Source organism: Elgaria multicarinata, chromosome 3, assembly GCF_023053635.1.
Source record: "Elgaria multicarinata webbii isolate HBS135686 ecotype San Diego chromosome 3, rElgMul1.1.pri, whole genome shotgun sequence".
NCBI classification, from domain to species: Eukaryota; Metazoa; Chordata; class Lepidosauria; order Squamata; family Anguidae; genus Elgaria; species Elgaria multicarinata.
Genome location: NC_086173.1, coordinates 172,334,391 through 172,356,445, shown reverse-complemented (window position 1 = coordinate 172,356,445; position 22,055 = coordinate 172,334,391). Strand labels below are relative to the sequence as shown.

The window sequence follows — 22,055 nt, the reverse complement described above, 5'->3', positions numbered from 1 at the left end:
GAGGGGGTTGAAAGTACCCATTGAGCAGGGGGTTGGACTCGATGTACGTCCCTTCCATCTCTGCTATTCTATGATTCTATGATTTACTGAAAAAGAAGCAGCCCTCCAGGCCGTATCATGGGGGGGATCTACACTACTGCTTTTAAAGAGCTTTAAAGCACTTTGAAAACGTTTTGAAAACTGTATATGCAGTGTGTCCTGGGCCCCAACAGTTGTCAAAACTGTTATAAAGGGCTTTAAAGCAGTAGTGTAGATCCCCCCCCATGGTTAGTTTCCTGTAGCAAAACACCCAGTTTCCTCTTTCCAACTCAAAAAATCATTTTCTTTAAAGAGAGATCTAAATGATGGTCTCTAATGACAGTATATAATTAACCCAACTAGAAGCTGCAGAAATGGTAATAATTCTATCTCAACATGGAATAACAAGTTTGGGTTGGTTCGAAGCACCAACGTTGTTTAAATTGTTCATTTCTTGTGAACCACCCAGAGAGATTTTGATATTGGGTGGTATAGATACACAATAAAAATAAATAAAAGACACACTCTAATTATGGTTTCTGGATTGTAAGCCTATAAGATTGTAAGCCTATGCGGCAGGGTCTTGCTATTTACTGTTTTACTCTGTACAGCACCATGTACATTGATGGTGCTATATAAATAAATAAATAAATAAATAAATAAATAAATAAATAATAATAATAATAATAATAATAAAGGCTAACGGCATGTTAAAGACAGAGGAGAGGATAAGACATAGGGATCTGAGGTACCAGGAACTGCCAGGAAGTATAACCGTAGCCACCATTTAAAGACCCCCATTCATGCCTTGCATTCGACTGATCGAATACCCACTTCCAGATAAATAGCTGTGTTCCTCACACAGCAAGGAAGGCCCAGTAATTTCCTAAGAAATGCAGACTGGACTCTTTCAAGTTAAGCCATTAAATCCTAATATCCCAATAGGAATACCCTAGGTAAGTTGGGCCAGAGTCTTAGCTTTGCAAATTTGAATTGCAGACGGGATGAATTGTCCGCCTTGCATAAAAAAGAATATTTATTTATTTATTTATTTATTTATTACATTTCCATACTGCAGACGCTGACTGCAACCAGGAAATCAGAAGACGTTTACTTCTTGGGAGGAGAGCAATGACAAATCTTGATAAAATAGTTAAGAGCAGAGACACCACGCTGACAGCAAAGGTCCGGATAGTTAAAGCAATGGTATTCCCCGTAGTAACCTATGGCTGCGAGAGCTGGACCATAAGGAAAGCTGAGCGAAGGAAGATAGACGCTTTTGAACTGGGGTGTTGGAGGAAAATCCTGAGAGTGCCGTGGACTGCAAGAGGATCAAACCAGTCCATACTCCAGGAAATAAAGCCAGACTGCTCACTTGAGGGAATGGTATTAAAGGCAAAACTGAAGTACTTTGGCCACATAATGAGAAGACAGGACACCCTGGAGAAGAGGCTGATGCTAGGGAAAGTGGAAGGCAAAAGGAAGAGGGGCCGACCAAGGGCAAGATGGAGGGATAATATTCTGGAGGTGACAGACTTGACCTTGGGGGAGATAGGGGTGGCGACAGCCGACAGAAAGCTCTGGCGTGGGCTGGTCCATGAAGTCACGAAGAGTTGGAAGCGACTGAACGAATAAGCAACAACATACTGCCCAATACCCGGAGCTCTCTGGGCATGATCTGATTTGCTTTAAAATTGGCACAACTAAGGATCTATTTAGAAGCTATCGTAGTGCCCAGTTACATGTGTGTATCTTGAAAAACGACAGAGATAAATGCAGTTTTGTAAATGGGGTGGAAGCTTTAAAAATTCCCTAAAAATCAGGGGATGGTTCAATTTACTTCAAAATTGGCATGATTTAGATGCTATCATGGTACACAGTTACATGTGTATATCTTCAAAAATAAAAAAGTTATAGGCATTTTTCTTTTCCAATGCAAGTCAACGGTGGTTCTGTTGTCGATACCAGAAGTCAGTGAAATTGCACCTCCTTGGTGGCTCTTTGTTCTTAAATGGAAGTGGTTACCTGGTGGCCTAGGAAGGACAATTTCATCACAGGAGATGACGGGTTTATGATTTATGTATTAATTATATGTCTATACCACCCAATAGCTGAAGCTTTCCCCCCCACCAAAAAGGAAACCATAACCAGTCACACACTATGAAAGACTAGTGTTTGTTCATTTGGATTACAAGTAGGGTAGGGGGAAAAATCCCCTCTCCTCTTTAGTCTGGAATCAAAGGGAAGTGTTCTAAGCTAGGGTGAGCCTATGAAAAGTAGGACAGGGCTCCTGTATCTTTAACAGTTGCATAGAAAAGGGAATTTCAGCAGGTGTCATTTGTAGGCATGTCACACCTGGTAAAATTTCCTCTTCATCACAATAGTTAAAGCTGCAGGAGCTATACTGCAGTTATACTGTGACCAGATTTAAAAGAGGGCAGGGCACCTGCAACTTTAACAGTTGTGATGAAGAGGCAATTTCACCAGGTTCCCCATATATACAAATGACACCTGCTGAAATTCCCTTTTCAATACAACTGTTAAAGATACAGGAGCCCTGTCCTCCTTTTCATTTGGTCAGCCTATCTAAGCTATCCTCACCCACGTGTGGGGTGGGGGCAGAGCATTGTTGATGGTTTGGCATTCAGCAATGACACAGTTCTTGTCCGTTTTCAACCAGCCTAAGAAATCAGATCTCAGATAAAACAACTGAGTACATCACTGCATAATTACTTACCCTTGGAGCCTGATAGAAGGGGGCTTAGAGAAGGAGGTTGGGAAGACGACGGCATGGAACATAGAGAAGACTGAACTAATGATATGGTCTCCTGGGCTATAACAATTCAAAGGATAATATTGATCTCTCCTTAAATTCAAAGGGCATTTTGACTTCAGCGTCTCCCAGGCTGCACAGTGCAGCAGCAGCAAAAAGAACAGAACTAGGAGAAATAGCAAGCTGAGCATGCCTTATGGCTGTTCCGTTAGAACCCTCCTCAGATCCTCCCACAAGACTAAAGCTGTGGTCAGTGACTTATTATTAAATCAGATGGGTTCCAGCCAGGGCTTCTGCTCTAAAGGGGATGAATGCTAAACCTCACTCCAGCAGCATCTTGGTCTGCCCAAATCCACAACCCGAGGTCTCGGTGGTGTGAAAAGTATTTATGGAATAATACATCCATGCTTGGCGAAAGGAATTGCCTCCTGTTGCACCTAATTCTGATATTTATGTTATTGACATCAAAAGTATTTTTGGAGGGAAATCCCTGGCGTGGTGGCAAGAAGTAGAAGACTAAATTACCATGAATTTAATAATTATAACATGAAGAATTCCCTCCACCGCATCCTAAACCCTCTGTGTGGGCTCATGCACAAGAGCGTGGCGAGAGAAAAACATGTTTGCCAGGAACTTATCCATCAGTGAAACAGGGGGAAAGTCATGGATGCCCCAGGGTTCTTTACTGAAGAAAAACTCCAAAAACTTTGCAAAGTTGGGAAGGTTCTTCGAAAAGTGGGATATATGGTGTGTGTGTGGACGTGTTTTTAAATAAAATGAAGTCATACCCATACATAAAAATGAGTATAATATAGTTTACATATCCCTCCCCCCAGAATGATTAAGGTACTTCGGAAGACATCATGGTGCACCTACTCATCTCATCTGGGATAGATAAATGTTTTAAATAGTTATTTCTTCCTTAAAATCTGCTGAGCCATTTAGGCCAGAAGACTGCAAATGTTGTCACAAATGAACCCTGTATTCTGCTAAGGTCAAGGTAGCCTTGGAAGACATCAGAACTTCCGGCAGCTTGCCTGTTGGGTTATTGTGCCAGAACTTTTCTCTCTCTGGAACTCTGTTTGTGCTCAGAAACAAACACACATCACGCAGGTCTTACACAGCAGAGCTGGTTTATTTCTTTCAGGCTTCTGTGCAGTTCAATTCAGATCAGTTCAGATCAGCACACTGAGGCATTCACAGAGAGCAGTGATCATAGAGCAGTGATCAGTAAGCAGTGATCAGTTCCATTTTACAAAGTGAGAAAATATATATACATCTTATACAATTCTTATCTACATTACATACAGCTGTGATGAGGCTAACTTAGAATCTTGGCAAGGTTCCTAGAACAGCCTCTATCTCAAGGTAATTGCCCACAGATACTTTCTCTGTTTAACCTTGAGATAGCCATACACACACAATTTTAATGACTAAGCAAGTATTTCTTTTCATATACTTAACAGTCCTCCTCTTGCGCATGTTGTTTAAATTGTGTTACAATCTGAGACCCAGCTTTAAAAGCATCTCTTTGTGTTTTACCATTGAACGTTCCACCTGTCCTTTCTTATTTTGTTTTACTTTGAATACCCATTTACAGGTAATGGCTTTATGACCTTCAGGTAAAGGTACTAGCTCCCACGTTTCATTTTTTTCTATTGCTCTGATTTCCTCTGACATTGCTTCATGCCAGCCCTGAGCTTCTGTAGGTTCCATTTCTTGAATTTCTTCAAATGAAGTAGGTTCATAGGCTATCAGTAAAGCTCTATGAGAAACCTGTTTGCTTTGGTATTCATCTGAATAACGAATTGGAGCTTTGCGTTCTCTTTCTGATCGTTTTGGCATAGTTACATGCATAGTTTCCTCCTTTACAGTTTCTTCTCCCTCCCTCTCTCGCTGAGATTGTTCAGGAATTTTTTCTGTTTCTACAGCTTTCTGTTCTACAGGCAAACTTACATACTGTTTTGTTTCCTGCATTTGTTCATGAAAAACTACATCTCTGCTCACAATTACACTTTTGTGATATGGAGACCACAAACGATAGCCTTTTGTTTGTGTATCATATCCCAACAGTTTACATTCCAAACCTCTTTGAGCTAGTTTTCTTGGTCTGTTTTCTTTCTGAATATGAGCAAAACATTTACTTCCAAAAACTCTTATATGTGACACTCTAGGTTTTCTTTTGTAAAACATTTCATATGGAGTTTTTTCATGTACAGAGTGGTAAAGCCTGTTTAACAAATAATTTGAGGTGGACAAAGCTTCTGCCCAGAACAGATTAGACAATCCTGACTCTTTCAATAGAGCTCTTAACATGTTCTGCAAGGTTCTGTTTTTCCTTTCTGCAACTCCATTTTGAAATGGTGAATATGGAGCAGTAAGGTCATGTTGTATACCCTCATCACTGAGGAATTTTTTAAATTGGTTGCTAAGAAATTCACCTCCCCGGTCCGTTCTTAGATTAGCTATAGGTTCTTTAAATCTATTTTTACTCCACTTAACAAACGCTTTAAACTTTCCAAAAGTTTCACTCTTCTGTTTTAACACATACACAAATCCAAATCTACTGTAATCATCAACAATAGACAAGAAAAATCTGTTTCTTCCTTGACTTGTCTCAAAAGGACCTGCAAGATCTGCATGTATTAATTCAAAAATTCTTTTTGTTGTTCTCTCACTATGTTTTGGAATGTTTGACTTATGACACTTGGTTTCACTGCATATATTACATTCTAGATAGTTAGAACATGGTTTGATTTTCACCCCTTCACATAATTCTGGAATCTTAGAAATTGTTTTATAGTTAGCGTGACCAAACCTTTTATGAGTTAAATGGATGCACTCTTGGTGTGGTTTGCAATTGGCTATTATTTTTGTTGTGACTTTGCTGGCTACAACTTCATTTTCTGTACAAGTATTAATCACATACAAAGAATCTTTCATTATTCTCTGCACACACACCTTGTTTCTCTGTTTTATAGTACAATTTTCTTCAGTAAAACAAACTTCATACCCCATTTCTGTTAACTGAAACACACTTAGAAGGTTTGTTTCTAATTCTGGTACATATAAAACACTTTGTAGTTCAACTCCCAGACAATCAAAATATACATTACTCACACCACAAATCTGGATTTTTGTTCTATTTGCAAGGGTAACACACTTTTGCTCTGAAGTAGAAGTTTCCAAGGTTACAAATGAAAGTTTGTCTTTTGCCATACTTATTGAAGCCCCAGAGTCCAAAAACTAAGGATTCATTTTCTCTTTGATTCTTGCTAGAAGACACTTCTTTGTTGATTCAGCTTCATTCATGTTGTTTTCTTCTCTCCACTTTGCTGTCAACAGCTTTTTCTTCTTGTTGTTGCAATCCCGCCTTAAGTGTTCTGTGGAACCACAATTAAAGCATTTCCTTGCCTTTAATGCAGCCACCACGTCAGAAGATTTATGGCTTTGTTGAAATTCAGCCACAGGATGTTTAAGGCTCTGTTGTTTTGAAGCTTGTCTTCTTTCATAGGTTTCCAGTAGTTTTCCAGCTACATACTCGAGGGTTAAATTTTTCTCCTCTTGACTTTCCATCATGGTGACAACCGCGTCGTACGATGAATCAAGACTTGACAAAATCACATAGACTTGGTGTATAGTTGTAAACTCCATCCCTTGTGCCCTGAGTTGATTGAAGAGTTCTCTCATGCTTTTCAAATGGTTTGACATAGACTCTCCTGGTTTTAGCTTCATTCCATACAGCTTCCGGGTTAGAATTACTTTACTGCCCGCTGTTTCTCTTTGATATACAGCTTGTAGCGCATTCTAGCACTCTTTTGATGTATTCAAAAACTGAATGAAGGAAATTTGAGAGTCTTCCACAGCTAATGCAATAACTGCCATTGCTTTTGCATCGTCCTTAAACCATCTAGCATTCTGTGGATCTGCTCTATCTGGTGGATCCTCTGTGACTACATACCATAGTTCAGCCTGAATCAGATACATTTGCATTTTGTAAGACCATAATGCATAGTTAGAGTCATTCAGCTTTTCCAACAATTGATGCAAACCAGACATATTAGCTCCTGCCATTTCCTCTGCTTTAGGAATTGGTATCTCACCGTCCTCCTGCTCAGAGTCCTCCTCAGAGTCAGCCGACTGAGATTTTTCTTCACTTTGCAGCACTGGCTTTAGCTTGATGTCTTCCTTCATCAACAGTTTTCTGTTTTAGCAGACTCCTGGTTCTGGTTCTGATACTGCACCGTTCCCACCAAGTTCTGGTTCTTCTGCCTGGGTTAGGCTGGCGTAGGCTTCCTGGACTGGACTGGGCCCATAACCTTTGTTGGGTTATTGTGCCAGAACTTTTCTCTCTCTGGAACTCTGTTTGTGCTCAGAAACAAACACACATCACGCAGGTCTTACACAGCAGAGCTGGTTTATTTCTTTCAGGCTTCTGTGCAGTTCAATTCAGATCAGTTCAGATCAGCACACTGAGGCATTCACAGAGAGCAGTGATCATAGAGCAGTGATCAGTAAGCAGTGATCAGTTCCATTTTACAAAGTGAGAAAATATATATACATCTTATACAATTCTTATCTACATTACATACAGCTGTGATGAGGCTAACTTAGAATCTTGGCAAGGTTCCTAGAACAGCCTCTATCTCAAGGTAATTGCCCACAGATACTTTCTCTGTTTAACCTTGAGATAGCCATACACACACAATTTTAATGACTAAGCAAGTATTTCTTTTCATATACTTAACATTGCCAGCCCCTCTTCACATCAAAGAATCCACAGAGGGGAGAAACCGTACAACCTTTGAAGTATTTGAAGAGTGCTATCATGTCTCCCCTCCATCTTCTCTTTTCCAGGCTAAACATGCCCAGTTCTTTCAGTCTCTCTTCATAGGGCTTTGTTTCTAGACCCCTGATCATCCTGGTTGCCCTCCTCTGAACACGCTCCAGCTTGACTGCGTCCTTCTTGAATTGTGGAGCCCAAAACTGGACGCAATACTCTATTATTATTATTATTATTTATTTATATAGCACCATCGATGTACATGGTGCTGTACAGATAACACAGTAAATAGCAAGACCCTGCCGCATAGGCTTACAATCTAATAAAGTTGTAGTAAACAATAAGAAGGGAAAGAGAATGCAAACAGGCACAGGGAAGTGTAAACAGGCACCGGGAAGGGTGAAGCTAACAGTATAGAGTCAGAACAAACTCAAAGTTTAAAAGCTATAGGGAAAAGAAAAGTTTTTAGCTGTGTTTTAAAAGCTGTGATTGAGTTGGTAGTTCTCAGGTGTTCTGGAAGAGCATTCCAGGCATGAGGGGCAGCAGAGGAAAATGGACGAAGCCGAGCAAGGGAAGTAGAGACCCTTGGGCAGGCAAGAAGCATGGCATCAGAGGAGCGAAGAGCACGAGCGGGGCAATAGTGTGAGATGAGAGAGGAGAGATAGGCAGGAGCTAGACCGTGAAGAGCTTTGAAGGTCAACAGGAGAAGTTTATATTGAATTCTGGAATGAATTGGGAGCCAATGAAGAGATTTCAGAAGCGGAGTGACATGGTCAGAGCGGCGGGCCAGGAAGATGATCTTAGCGGCAGAGTGGTGGACAGAGACCAGCGGACTGATGTGAGACGAGGGGAGGCCAGAGAGGAGGAGGTTGCAGTAGTCCAACCGAGAGATAACCAGTGCGTGAACGAGAGTCTTGGCAGAAGAGACAGACAAAAATGGTCGAATCCTGGCAATATTATACAGGAAGAAACGACAAGATTTAGCTACTGCCTCGATATGAGGAATAAAGGAGAGCGAGGAATCAAATATAAAGCCAAGGCTACGAGTTTCCTTGACCGGAGTAAGCGTGACATCGTTGACAGTAAGAGAGAATGAGAGGTGAGGAGAAGGTTTAGGAGGGAAAACAAGCAGTTCAGTCTTTGCCATGTTAAGCTTCAAGCGACGATGAAGCAGCCAAGCTGAGATATCTGAAAGACATGCCGAGATACGATCGTGAACATCAGGAGAAAGTTCCGGAGATGAGAGGTATAGTTGTGTGTCATCGGCATACAGGTGATATTGGAGGCCATGAGATTGAATAAGTTTACCCAAGGGCAGCATGTATAGAGAAAACAGCAGCGGGCCAAGCACCGAGCCTTGCGGAACCCCTACTGAAAGGGGAAAGGAGGAGGACGAGCTGCCGTTAGCCGACACGCTGAAAGAGCGACCCTCTAGATAGGAGGCGAACCAGTTATAGACAGAGCCACAGAGTCCAAGGTCATGGAGGGAATCTAAGAGAAGATCGTGATCAACCGTGTCAAAGGCTGCAGTTAGATCAAGGAGAATAAGGACGGAATAATGGCCCTTAGACTTGGCAGTGAGAAGATAGAGAGGAACCAGTACCTCACGCAATTTGGGAGCTATACTTCTATTAATGCATCCCAAAATAGCATTTGCTTTTTTTGCAGCCACATCATGCTGTTGGCTCCTATTCAGCAAAAGAATACTTATAGCCTTATTTTTCGCTCTTCAAGGGCTTCCCCAACTCCCCTTCTCTTCTTCCGGGCTGGCAGGATTATGGGGTTTTCTCGGAAGGGAAACAAGTTCTGACCTTGAGGCCTTTTGTGGTCGCTGCTTCACCAGATGTCTTCTGGCTCTCCTTTGGAGGAACTGTGATGCTCTAAGAGTGCACTTTGAGAAGTTTGCTACTGGGTTTTTCCCTCCATGGCTGCCTTGCCATAGAATCATAGAATCATAGAATCATAGAATAGCAGAGTTGGAAGGGGCCTACAAGGCCATCGAGTCCAACCCCCTGCTCAATGCAGGAATCCACCCTAAAGCATCCCTGACAGATGGTTGTCCAGCTGCCTCTTGAAGGCCTCTATTGTGGGAGAGCCCACAACCTCCCTAGGTAGCTGATTCCACCGTCGCACTGCTCTAACAGTCAGGAAGTTTTTCCTGATGTCCAGCCGGAATCTGGCTTCCTTTAACTTGAGCCCGTTATTCCGTGTCCTGCACTCTGGGAGGATCGAGAAGAGATCCTGGCCCTCCTCTGTGTGACAACCTTTTAAGTATTTGAAGAGTGCTATCATGTCTCCCCTCAATCTTCTCTTCTCCAGGCTAAACATGCCCATTTCTTTCAGTCTCTCTTCATAGGGCTTTGTTTCAAGACCTCTGATCATCCTGGTTGCCCTCTTCTGAACACGCTCCAGCTTTTCTGCGTCCTTCTTGAATTGTGGAGCCCAGAACTGGACGCAATACTCTAGATGAGGCCTAACCAGGGCCGAATAGAGAGGAACCAGTACCTCACGTGATTTGGAAGCTATACTTCTATTAATGCAGCCCAAAATAGCATTTGCCTTTCTTGCAGCCATATCACACTGTTGGCTCATATTCAGCTTGTAATCTACAACAATTCCAAGATCTTTCTTGTTTGTAGTATTGCTGAGCCAAGTGTCCCCCATCTTGTAACTGTGCATTTGGTTTCTATTCCCTAAATGTAGAACTTGGCATTTATCCCTATTAAATTTCATTCTGTTGTTTTCAGCCCATCACTCCAGCCTATCCAGATCACTTTGAAGTTTGTTTCTGTCTTCCAGGGTATTAGCTATCCCACCCAATTTTGTGTCATCTGCAAATTTGATCAGCGTTCCCTGCACCTCCTCGTCCAAATCATTAATAAAAATGTTGAAGAGCACTGGGCCCAGGACTGAGCCCTGCGGCACCCCACTCGTTGCCTCTCCCCAGTTTGAGAAGGTTCCATTGATAAGTACTCTTTGAGTCCGATTCTGTAGCCAACTGTGGATCCACCTAATAGTTGTTCCATGTAGCCCACTTTTAGCTAGTTTGTTAATCAGAATGTCATGTGGTACTTTGTCAAAAGCTTTGCTGAAGTCAAGATATATGACATCCACAGCATTCCCACAGTCCACAAGGGAGGTTATCCTATCAAAAAATGAGATCAAATTAGTCTGACAGGATTTGTTCCTGACAAATCCATGTTGGCTTCTAGTAATCACTGCATTGATTTCAAGGTGTTTACAGATTGACTTCTTTATAATCTGCTCCAGAATTTTCCCAGGGATGGATGTCAGACTGACTGGTCTGTAGTTCCCAGGTTCCTCCTTTTTGCCCTTTTTGAAGATAGGGACAACGTTAGCCCTCCTCCAGTCGTCCGGCACCTCACCCGTCTTCCATGATTTTGCAAAGATAATATACAGTGGTTCTGAGAGTTCTTCTGCTAGCTACTTCATTACTCTTGGATGCAGTTCATCGGGCCCTGGGGATTTGAACTCATTCAAGGAAATTAGGTGTTCTTTGACCATTTGTTTATCAATCTCAAACTGCAATCCTGCCCCCTCAACTTCTGCTTCACTTTTTCCAGGGGCGGTCATAGACCCGCTTTTGGGAGAAGACCGAGGCAAAGTAGGAATTGAGCACTTCAGCCTTTTCTTTGTCGTCTGTTATCAATTTGCCATCCTCATTAAGCAGTTGAACCACCATTTCTTTCCTCTGTCTTTTACTACTCACGTATCTGAAGAAAGCCTTTTTATTGCTTTTAGCATCCCTCGCTAATCTCAGCTCATTCACAGCTTTAGCCTTCCTGACGCCATTTCGGCACTTCTGCGCCACTTGTCTGTACTCTTCTTTTGTAGCCTGGCCTTCCTTCCACTTCCTATATGTATCCCTTTTTGTTTTCAGTTCATCAATAAGCTTTTTGTGGAGCCACATTGGTTTCCTCTGTTGTCTTCTATCTTTTCTCCTTGTTGGAACTGTTCGTAACTGTGCCTTTAAAATGTCATTTTTTAGATACTCCCACCCATCCTGCACTCCTTTTCTTTTTAGGCTCCCTTGCCACGGGACCTTACCTATTATAGTTCTGAGTTTATTAAAATCAGCTTTCCTAAAATCCAGAGTACGTGTATGGCTATGCTCGACTTTTGTCTCCTTCATAATCAAGAATTCAAGTATGACGTGGTCACTTTCCCCCAGAGTTCCCATAACTGCCACTTTATCCACTAAGTCATCCCTAATGGTCAATAACAAGTCAAGGATTGCCGATCCTCTAGTTCCTTCCACCACTTTCTGTAGGAGAAAGTTATCACCCATACATGTCAGGAATTTCTTGGAAGGGCCGCTTTTGGCAGTAATGGTCTCCCAACAGATATCAGGGTAATTGAAGTGCCGGTTCATCGCATGCTGGTGAAGTGGTGGACAAATCCTGGCAGGGGAGAGTTGCTTCCAGTTCAGAGTAGTAACTTCTCTTCTCCTCCACCTTGTTGCATGCCGTATACAGGAATGAAATGTCCATTTATTTTCCTGGGGTTGGGATAGGAAGATTCAAATAGGCTGTCTTCGAATCCCTGGAGGTTTGTTTGAATCTGAAATGCCCAGAGTGATGTGTCTCTTTCCTTCTTCCAAAGGAAGACTTCTGGTTCCCAAACCTGACCTCATTCTCCATCTGGAGGAGGGGGAAGACCCATTTGTGGAGGACTCGGAAGAAGAGAGATCAACAGGTAGCTGCTTCTTGGGATGGGGAATCCTGGTCAGGTATATCATGCTGTGAGTTTTCCTAGCAGGGATTTCTCTCTCTCTCTCTCTCTCTCTCTCTCTCTCTCTCTCTCTCTCTCTCTCTCTTCCTTCAGGCAATGGGAAGAAGAATGAGAAAGATTGCGAGGAACAGTGAAAGAAAACGGAGGCAAAACAGCTGTGGAAGGAGACATCCAGCAGGCCTGAAAGAGGAAGTCCCCAAGGAAGGTCCCAAAAGAAATCAAAGGGAAAAGTCCCTTCTAGAGGCAAAAATCTTAGTTAGGAAATCAAACCTTAACACACTCCAAAGTCTGCAAGATAGGGACAAAACATAGCAATGACCACAATGTGGGAAGCATTTCAAGCAGAGCAGAAGCTTGACAATACATCAAAAGACCCACACCGGGGAGAAGTTGCATCAATGCAAGAGATGTGGGAAAAGCTTCACCCGAAGCACAGCACTTCGAGTACATCAAAGAATACACACTGGAGAGAGACCATATCAATGCTCAGAGTGTGGAAGGAGTTTCACTAGGAAAGTGGGTCTTACATTTCATCAAAGAATCCACACGGGTGAGAAGCCATGTCGATGCGCAGAGTGTGGAAAGACCTTCAGGTACAGCACTGGCCTTATTGCTCACCACAGGATCCACACCGGGGAGAAGCCCTATACATGCTCAGAGTGTGGAAAGAGCTTCAGGGACAACGGACACCTGAAAGGTCATAAAAAAATCCACACCGGGGAGAAGCCATTTCGATGCTTGGAGTGTGGAAACTGGTTCAGGCAGAGGATACATCTTACCTTACATCAAAGAGTCCACACAGGGGAGAAGCCCTATAAATGCTCAGAGTGTGGAAAGTGCTTTAGCCAGAGCATAGGACTTGCTTCTCATCTTAAAGTCCACATTGAGGACAAGCCATATACATGCTCAGAGTGTGGAAAGAGCTTCAGTCGGAAGCCCTCCCTTTATGCTCATCAAAGCATCCACACAGGAGAGAAACCCCACCAGTTTTTTCAGTGTGGAAAGCAATTCAGACGCAAACGGGTGTTTACGATTCATCAAAGAGTTCATGCAGGCAAGAGGCCATATCAATGCTCGGTGTGTCGAAAGGGCTTTATTCGCAACACACACCTTAAATCACATCAAAGAATCCACACGGGAGAGAAACCCTATAAATGCCTAGAGTGTGGGAAGAGCTTTAGTCACAGCTCACACCTCAAAAGACATAAAGGAATCCACACACGGGAGAAGCTGTAGAACTGAATGAGGAAAGCAATTCAGTTGCAAGCTACGCTTGAATTCACATCAAAAGAATTCACAAGTCCAAAAAGCCCTAGAAATTAGGGATGTGCTCCGCTCCGATTAGGAGCGTAGAAGCAGTAGCGGATTGGCCTGCTCCGCCTTACCCAGAGGCGGAGTAGGAGCGGACCGCGGACCCCTAGAAGCAAGGCGAAGAGAAGCGACCATTTTTCGGAGCTCCGAGTTCAGTCGGAGCGCTCCGGTCGCCATCTTGAAAACATTTCGCCATAGGATTGCATTGCGGCAAATAATCGCGCATAACTACGTTGTTTTTGAAGCTATCATTCTGGAAATTCTTGTGCACAGAGAGTCGTGGATGGGGGTCATTTTGAGACCACTCTCACCTCTCTGCGTGCTGTGGTTCACGTGCAATATTTTTTTAAAAATCGGGTCAACCGCGGGGCTCAAACTGCGTTTCGGCTTTTCGCCCATAGGATTGCATTGAGGGAAAGAATCGGGGATAACTGGGGGGGGGTTTAAGCTATCGTTCTGAAAATTCTTGTGCACAGAGAGTCGTGGATGGGGGTCATTTTGAGACCACTCTCAACTTTCTGCGTGCTGTGGTTCACGTGCAATATTTTTGTGAAAATCGGGTCAACCGCGGGGCTCAAACTGCGTTTCGGCTTTTCGCCCATAGGATTGCATTGAGGGAAAGAATCGGGGATAACTGGGGGGGGGGTTTAAGCTATCGTTCTGAAAATTCTTGTGCACAGAGAGTCGTGGATGGGGGTCATTTTGAGACCACTCTCAACTTTCTGCGTGCTGTGGTTCACGTGCAATATTTTTGTGAAAATCGGGTCAACCGCGGGGCTCAAACTGCGTTTCGGCTTTTCGCCCATAGGATTGCATTGAGGGAAAGAATCGGGCATAACTGGGGGGGGGTTTAAGCTATCGTTCTGAAAATTCTTGTGCACAGAGAGTCGTGGATGGGGGTCATTTTGAGACCACTCTCAACTTTCTGCATCGTACGGGTCGCGGGCTAGACGTTTTTAAAAAATCGGCGGGAAAAATACCTTTTTCAAAGGGCTGAGGGGCAGAGTCAGCTCCCGGTCATGATGATCCCAAAGTTGGAGGAGGGCATAGGCAAAACAGGTAACTTGGGATTCTGGGAAACTTCTCTTTCTTCATCTGAACGGGCTTTTCCCCGTGTTTTTTAACACAGTAGCCCCACCAAATGCACAAACACAACCTGAAATCATATACTAAGCCAAGAATAAGAGATAGAAAAACACAGCACTGCTCCCCACCCTAACCTTGGGGAACAACTGAATCGATGTGGTGCAAGGGGATGAGCTCCCCTAGGGCATCTCATCGTGGACGTGCCCCCACTCTCTCTTGCACTGGAAGGCCATAGAGCCTTCCAAAGAGAGTAAAACGGTGGAGCAATGCCTCTCATGAGTTGAAGTGAATGGTCACTTTTCAGTGGTGGAGCAATGCCTGTTCTGAGTCGAAGTGAGCGTTTTACTTCTTCTCGGAGCTGTGGCTGTCAGTGTCTTGAACTGGCAGCTACTTCCCCCTCCCCCGGGCACGTCCCCCTATTGCTGGTAAAAGACAGATATAGCCTTTTAAAAAAAGTTCTTCTTGTTGTTTATTGAGCAACACTGCTGCTTTTAATTCCACCCCTCCTTTGTTTATTGATTGATTTATTCCATTTTCTATGCATTACTGGCTTATCCTTGGCTCACTTCCTTATGCCCCCAGAAATGCCAGCTGCATGCCTGCCTGCCTTCCCTCCCTCCTCCCCTGCCCACCTCGCAGGGATGTTGTGTGTGGGGTGCCCGATTTTCAAAAATTCGCCAAAAATCAGGGGATGATGGGATTGCTTTGAAACTTGGCATGCGTGTGTATATCCCCATGAGGTGTCATGGTGCCAAACATGAGGTTTCTAACTTGAACAGAAAAAAAGTTGTATAATTTTTTAGCTTTCAATGCAAGCCTATGGGGGGGGGGGAAACGGAGCTCCGGATCCGGATCCGGAGCTCCGGGCGGAGCGGAGCGGAAGTGGGCGGAGCGGGAGCGGAGCGGAGCGGCCCGATCCGGAAAATGGCGGATCTGCAAGTGAAGCGGAGCGGGGGGTCTGTGCACACCCCTACTAGAAATGTTCTGAGTGAAGAATAAGCCTTAAATTGCATCACCACTTCATCTTGAAATTTCCTCTCTTTTGGTAAAGGTCAGAAAATTCCCATGGTTCAGAGGTTTTGATTTTTCAAAGGAAAGATGAGAAAGAAGTTTCTGAAAGTTTCCGAAATGTGTTTTGCTTGTTGCCTCTATAAGTGTCCTATGCTCTCGTAATGTATCTTGTTATGCTATAAACATTTTTTTGGCATTTCTGAAGAAATAAACTAAATGTTTACAAAGAGGTGTGTGTCTCTGTGTTTATTTTTTAAATCACATTTTGGGTAAAGTTCTATGCAACTCCCAGAATGGCTGACTGGGGATTGCTGGGTGGTGTAGGAGTTTTTTCCTGTCTAAACATGGTGCCCTTACTGTCCGTACAAATTATCTGTTGGGCCTCAGATTAAGTGGAACATTCCTTATAGGTAATTCACACAAGCCTGGTTATAGACTCTGCCTATAACTGGTTTGCTTCTTATCTAGCGGCTCGTTCAATTGACGTGTTGGCTAATGGCCGCTCATCTTCCTGACTGTTAGAGCAGTACGACAATGGAACCAGTAACAGAGGGAGGTTGTGGGCTCTCCCACACTAGAGGCCTTCAAGAGGCAGCTGGACAACCATCTGTCAGGGATGCTTTAGGGTGGATTCATGCATTGAGCAGGGGGTTGGACTCGATGGCGTTGTAGGCCCCTTCCAACTCTGCAATTCTATGATTCTATGAAAATACTGATCTATTTAAAGTAAAATTAATTTAATACTAGTATACCAATACTTACATTTATTTAAAATCACCTGGTTTTAATATGTGCAACTTTTTCAATAACAGTATTGAAATCTACATTGAAATCTCTCTCAATTGACAGTATTGCTAGGTTACTCCGTCTTTCTTGGGTCATTGTAGATCTCTGATACGTTTTGATTAATTTAAGTTTTGAGAAACGTCTTTCACAACTGGCAGTTGAAACAGTGATAGTTAGAAAGATTCTTAATGTCACAACAAAGTTTGTCAAAGTTTGTCAAACTCTCTCGCAGCTTCCTCTTGTACACCCACCGAAGCAAATCTAAAGCTGTCCAGTTAGCAATCCGCTCATCAGGATTGACTTCCTTATACAAGACAATGATATGACAACCGATCACCTTGCAGGCTGCATTTCCTCCCAAACGGGCCTCTCTAGCACACGCGTCGTCCGCTGCTCTGTCCTCCTTCTGGATGACTTAGAAGGTAGCCAGAGCAGCAACGCGTGTGCTAGAGAGGCCCGTTTCGGAGGAAATGCAGCCTGCAAGGCCTTCCTGACCTGCGCGCAACAAGACAAATGCTGTTTAAGGGATGTGTCCTCCCATATTACTGAAAGGGTCTCTAGGTTTCTCATAACCTCAATGCAAATTAGAAAAATAACATTGCAATGCTACTGAGAGAAGCAACTCACCAAGCTGTATTTTGTTTTCATGTCACTTTTTATCTCTCCTTTGTATGTTTTGGTGTTGATTTTGCTGGTCTGTGACCGTAATAAATAACAATGAATGAATGGGAAAATGCTGTAAAATGTTACATGGCAACGTTGATTTGTCCCGTCTACACAGTTGGATCTACACAGATTTTAATTTTTTAAATTTATTATTACTACTTCCTTTCTTTCGTTCTTTTTGAATTTTTTGCACCCCTAAGAATTTTGCGCCCAGGGCAACCACCCCTGAGGCCCCCGGCCCCATGCTATGCCACTGGTTATTTCCCAGCTGGGCTATTGTAACCTTCTTCTGACCGGCCTTCCTTCTTCTCACATCAGTCCGTTGGTTTCTATTCACCTCTCTGCTGCTAAGATCATCTTCCTGGCTCGCCGCTCAGACCACGTTACTCCACTTCTGAAATCCCTTCATTGGCTTCCAATTCACCTCAGAATCCAATATAAGCTTCTCCTGTTGACTTCCAAAGTTTGTCACCGTCTAGCTCCTTCCTATCTTTCTTATCTCATCTCTCACTATTGTCCCACTCGTGCTCTTCGCTCCTCTGACGCCATGTTTCTTACCCGTCCAAAGGGTCTCTCCTTCCCTTGCTCAGCTTCGTCCATTTTCTTCCGCTGCCCCTTACGCCTGGAACGCTCTTCCAGAACATTTGCGAACTACAAGTTCAATTGCAGTTTTTAAAGCTCAGCTAAAAACTTTAATTTTTTCTTAAAGCTTTTAGAACTTGATTTTGATCTGACTTTTATACTGTTAGTTTTACTCTACCCTGTGCCTGATTGGTGCATTCTCTTCCCCTTCTTACTGTTTTATTATGATTCTATTAGAACGTAAGCCTATGCGGCAGGGTCTTGCTATTTTATTGTTTTACTCTGTACAGCACCATGTACACTGATGGCGCTATATAAATAAATAAATAAATAATAATAATAATAATAATAATAATAATAATAATAATACGCTGCCTCCCAAGTGACTTTGCAAGTCCAAATGACCTTGAGAATAGATTTATTTATTTATTTATATTTATTTATTTATTTATTTATTACATTTTTATACCACCCAATAGCTGAAGCTCTCTGGGCGGTTCACAAAAATTAAAACCACAATAAAACAACCAACAGGTTAAAAGCACAATTACGAAATACAGTATAAAAAGCGCAACCAGGATAAAACCACACAGCAAAATTGATATAAGATTAAAATACAGAGTTAAAACAGTAAAATTTAAATTTAAGTTAAAATTAAGTGTTAAAATACTGAGAGAATAAAAAGGTCTTCAGCTGGCGACGAAAGCAGTACAGTGTAGGCGCCAGGCGGACCTCTCTGGGGAGCTCGTTCCACAGCCGGGATGCCACAGCGGAGAAAGCCCTATTGAATCTATTCTATTGAGGCCTTCAAGAGGCAGCTGGACAACCCTCTGTCAGGGATGCGTTAGGGTGGATTCCTGCATTGAGCAGGGGGTTGGACTCGATGGCCTTATAGGACCCTTCCAACTCTGCTATTCTATGATTTGGACTGCTGCATGCTCAAGGCATACTTTTGTAAGTAAATGGGACTCTGATTTAGATCCTAATATTATACAGAAGACACCTTAAACCACGGCTTTACCCACAGTGAATAAGGCCTTTTGCTTTATTCACCATGGTTAAAGCTGTGGTTTAAGGTGTCTTCTGAATGGGGCCATTGTTTGAAATTCTGTATTCAGTGTAGCTTGGGGGTTGTAGCACTTTTTTCCCAATCTTGCACCCTTACCCAATTAAGAACTTCTCTGAGAAGTCATCTTGCTCCCTGATGAGAACCTTTTTGTGTGTGTGTGTGGCATAACTTTCTTTCTCCTTCTGCTCCCCCCTCAACTCACAATGCCGTATCGAATGCCAAATGAGGTATAGTGGAATTTCTTGTCAGGAATTTCTTGAAAGGGCTGCTTTTGGCAGTAATGGTCTTCCAACAGATATCAGGGTAATTGAAGACCCCCATTACTACTACATCACACTTCCTTGAAACACTGGCAATTTGTTCACCTGATGTCTTCTGGCTCTCCTTTGGAGGAACTGTGATGCTATAAGAGCAAACTTTGAGAAGTTTGCTACTGGGTTTTTCCCTCCATGGCTGCCTTGCCAGTGCCGGTTCATCGCATGCTGGTGAAGTGGTGGACAAATCCTGGCAGGGGAGAGTTGCTTCCAGTTCAGCGTAGTAACTCCTCTCCTCCTCCACCCTGTTGCATGCCGTATATAGGAATTAAATGTCCATTTATTTTCTTGGGGTTGGGATAGGAAGATTCAAACAGGCTGTCTTCGTATCCCCGGAGGTTCGTTTGAATCTGAAATGCCCAGGGTGACGTGTCTCTTTCCTTCTTCCAAAGGAAGACTTCTGGTTCCCAAACCTGACCTCATTTTCCAGCTGGAGGAGGGGGAAGACCCATTTGTGGAGGACTCGGAAGAAGAGAGATCAACAGGTAGCTGCTTCTTGGGATGGGGAATCCTGGTCAGGTATACGATGCTGTGAGTTTTCCTAGCCAGGATTTCCCTCTCTCTCTCTCTCTCTCACTCTGTCTCTCTCTTCCTTCAGGCAATGGGAAGAAGAATGAGGAAGATTGCGAGGAACAGTGAAAGAAAACGGAGGCAAAACAGCTGTGGAAGGAGACATCCAGCAGGCCTGAAAGAGGAAGACCCCAAGTCCCCAAGGAAGGTCCCAAAAGAAATCAAAGGGAAAAGTCCCTTCCAGAGGCAAAAATCTTAGTTAGGAAATCAAACTTTACCACACTCCAAAGTCTGCAAGATAGGGACAAAACATAGCAATGACGACAATGTGGGAAGCATTTCAAGCAGAGCAGAAGCTTGACAATACATCAAAAGACCCACACCGGGGAGAAGTTGCATCAATGCAAGAGATGTGGGAAAAGCTTCACCCGAAGCACAGCACTTCGAGTACATCAAAGAATACACACTGGAGAGAGACCATATCAGTGCTCAGAGTGTGGAAGGGGTTTCACTAGGAAAGTGGGTCTTACATTTCACCAAAGAATCCACACGGGTGAGAAGCCATGTCGATGCGCAGAGTGTGGAAAGACCTTCAGGCACAGCACTGGCCTTATTGCTCACCACAGGATCCACACCTGGGAGAAGCCCTATACGTGCTTAGAGTGTGGAAAGAGCTTCAGGGACAACGGACACCTGAAAGGTCATAAAAAAATCCACACCGGGGAGAAGCCATTTCGATGCTTGGAGTGTGGAAACTGGTTCAGGCAGAGGATACATCTTACCTTACATCAAAGAGTCCACACAGGGGAGAAGCCCTATAAATGCTCAGAGTGTGGAAAGTGCTTTAGCCAGAGCATAGGCCTTGCTTCTCATCTTAAAGTCCATAGTGAGGACAAGCCATATACATGCTCAGAGTGTGGAAAGAGCTTCAGTCGGAAGCCCTCCCTTTATGCTCATCAAAGCATCCACACAGGAGAGAAACCCCACCAGAGTTTTCAGTGTGGAAAGCAATTCAGACGCAAACGGGCGTTTATGATTCATCAAAGAGTTCATGCAGGCAAGAGGCCATATCAATGCTCGGTGTGTGGAAAGGGCTTTATTCGCAACACACACCTTAAATCACATCAAAGAATCCACACGGGAGAGAAACCCTATAAATGCTTAGAGTGTGGAAAGAGCTTTAGTCACAGCTCACACCTCAAAAGACATAAAGGAATCCACACACGGGAGAAGCTGTAGAACTGAATGAGGAAAGCAATTCAGTTGCAGGCTACGCTTGAATTCACATCAAAAGAATTCACAAGTCCAAAAAGCCCTAGAAATGTTCTGAGTGAAGAATAAGCCTTAAATTGCATCACCACTTCATCTTGAAATTTCCTCTCTTTTGGTAAAGGTCAGAAAATTCTCTTGGTTCAGAGGTTTTGATTTTTCAAAGGAAAGATGAGAAAGAAGTTTCTGAAAGTTTGTGAAATGTGTTTTGCTTGTTGCCGCTATAAGTGTCCTATGCTCTCGTAATGTATCTTGTTATGCTATAAACATTTTTTTGGCATTTGTCTCTGTGTCTCTGTGTTTATTTTTTAAATCACATTTTGGGTAAAATTCTATGCAACTCCCAGAATGGCTGACTGGGGATTGCTGGGTGGTGTAGGAGTTTTTTCCTGTCTAAACATGGTGGCCTTACTGTCCGTACAAATTATCTGTTGGGCCTCAGATTAAGTGTAACATTCCTTATAGGTAATTCACACAAGCCTGGTTATAGACTCTGCCTATAACTGGTTTGCTTCTTATCTAGCGGCTTGTTCATTTGATGTGTTGGCTAATGGCCACTCATCTTCCTGACTATTAGAGCAGTACGACAATGGAACCAGTAACAGAGGGAGGTTGTGGGCTCTCCCACACTAGAGGCCTTCAAGAGGCAGCTGGACAACCATCTGTCAGGGATGCTTTAGGGTGGATTCCTGCATTGAGCAGGGGGTTGGACTTGATGGCCTTGTAGGCCCCTTCCAACTCTGCAATTCTATGATTCTATGAAAATACTGATCTATTTAAAGTAAAATTAATTTAATACTAGTATACCAATACTTACATTTATTTAAAATCGCCTGGTTTTAATATGTGCAACTTTTTCAATAACAGTATTGAAATCTACATTGAAATCTCTCTCAATTGACAGTATTGCTAGGTTACTCCGTCTTTTTTGGGTCATTGTAGATCTCTGATACGTTTTGATTAATTTAAGTTTTGAGAAACGTCTTTCACAACTGGCAGTTGAAACATGATAGTTAGAAAGATTCTTAATGTCACAACAAAGTTTGTCAAAGTTTGTCAAACTCTCTAGCAGCTTCCTCTTGTACACCCACCGAAGCAAATCTAAAGCTGTCCAGTTAGCAATCC

General features: G+C 43.2%; 2 protein-coding genes across 2 annotated transcripts in view; one reads left to right on the top strand and one right to left on the bottom strand.

Moving 5' to 3' along the window:
* LOC134396998 (zinc finger protein 501-like) overlaps positions 1 to 13,562 on the top strand; it is an 84,791-nt gene extending 71,229 nt beyond the window's left edge. The window contains exons 5-6 of the mRNA XM_063123611.1: positions 12,680 to 13,312; positions 13,388 to 13,562. Of these exons, the coding sequence (XP_062979681.1) occupies positions 12,680 to 13,312; positions 13,388 to 13,562 (808 nt within the window). The remainder of the gene's footprint in view (positions 1 to 12,679; positions 13,313 to 13,387) is intronic.
* Positions 1 to 22,055, bottom strand: part of LOC134396274 (zinc finger protein 420-like) — a 647,156-nt gene that overhangs the window by 418,228 nt on the left and 206,873 nt on the right. The window lies entirely within an intron of this gene.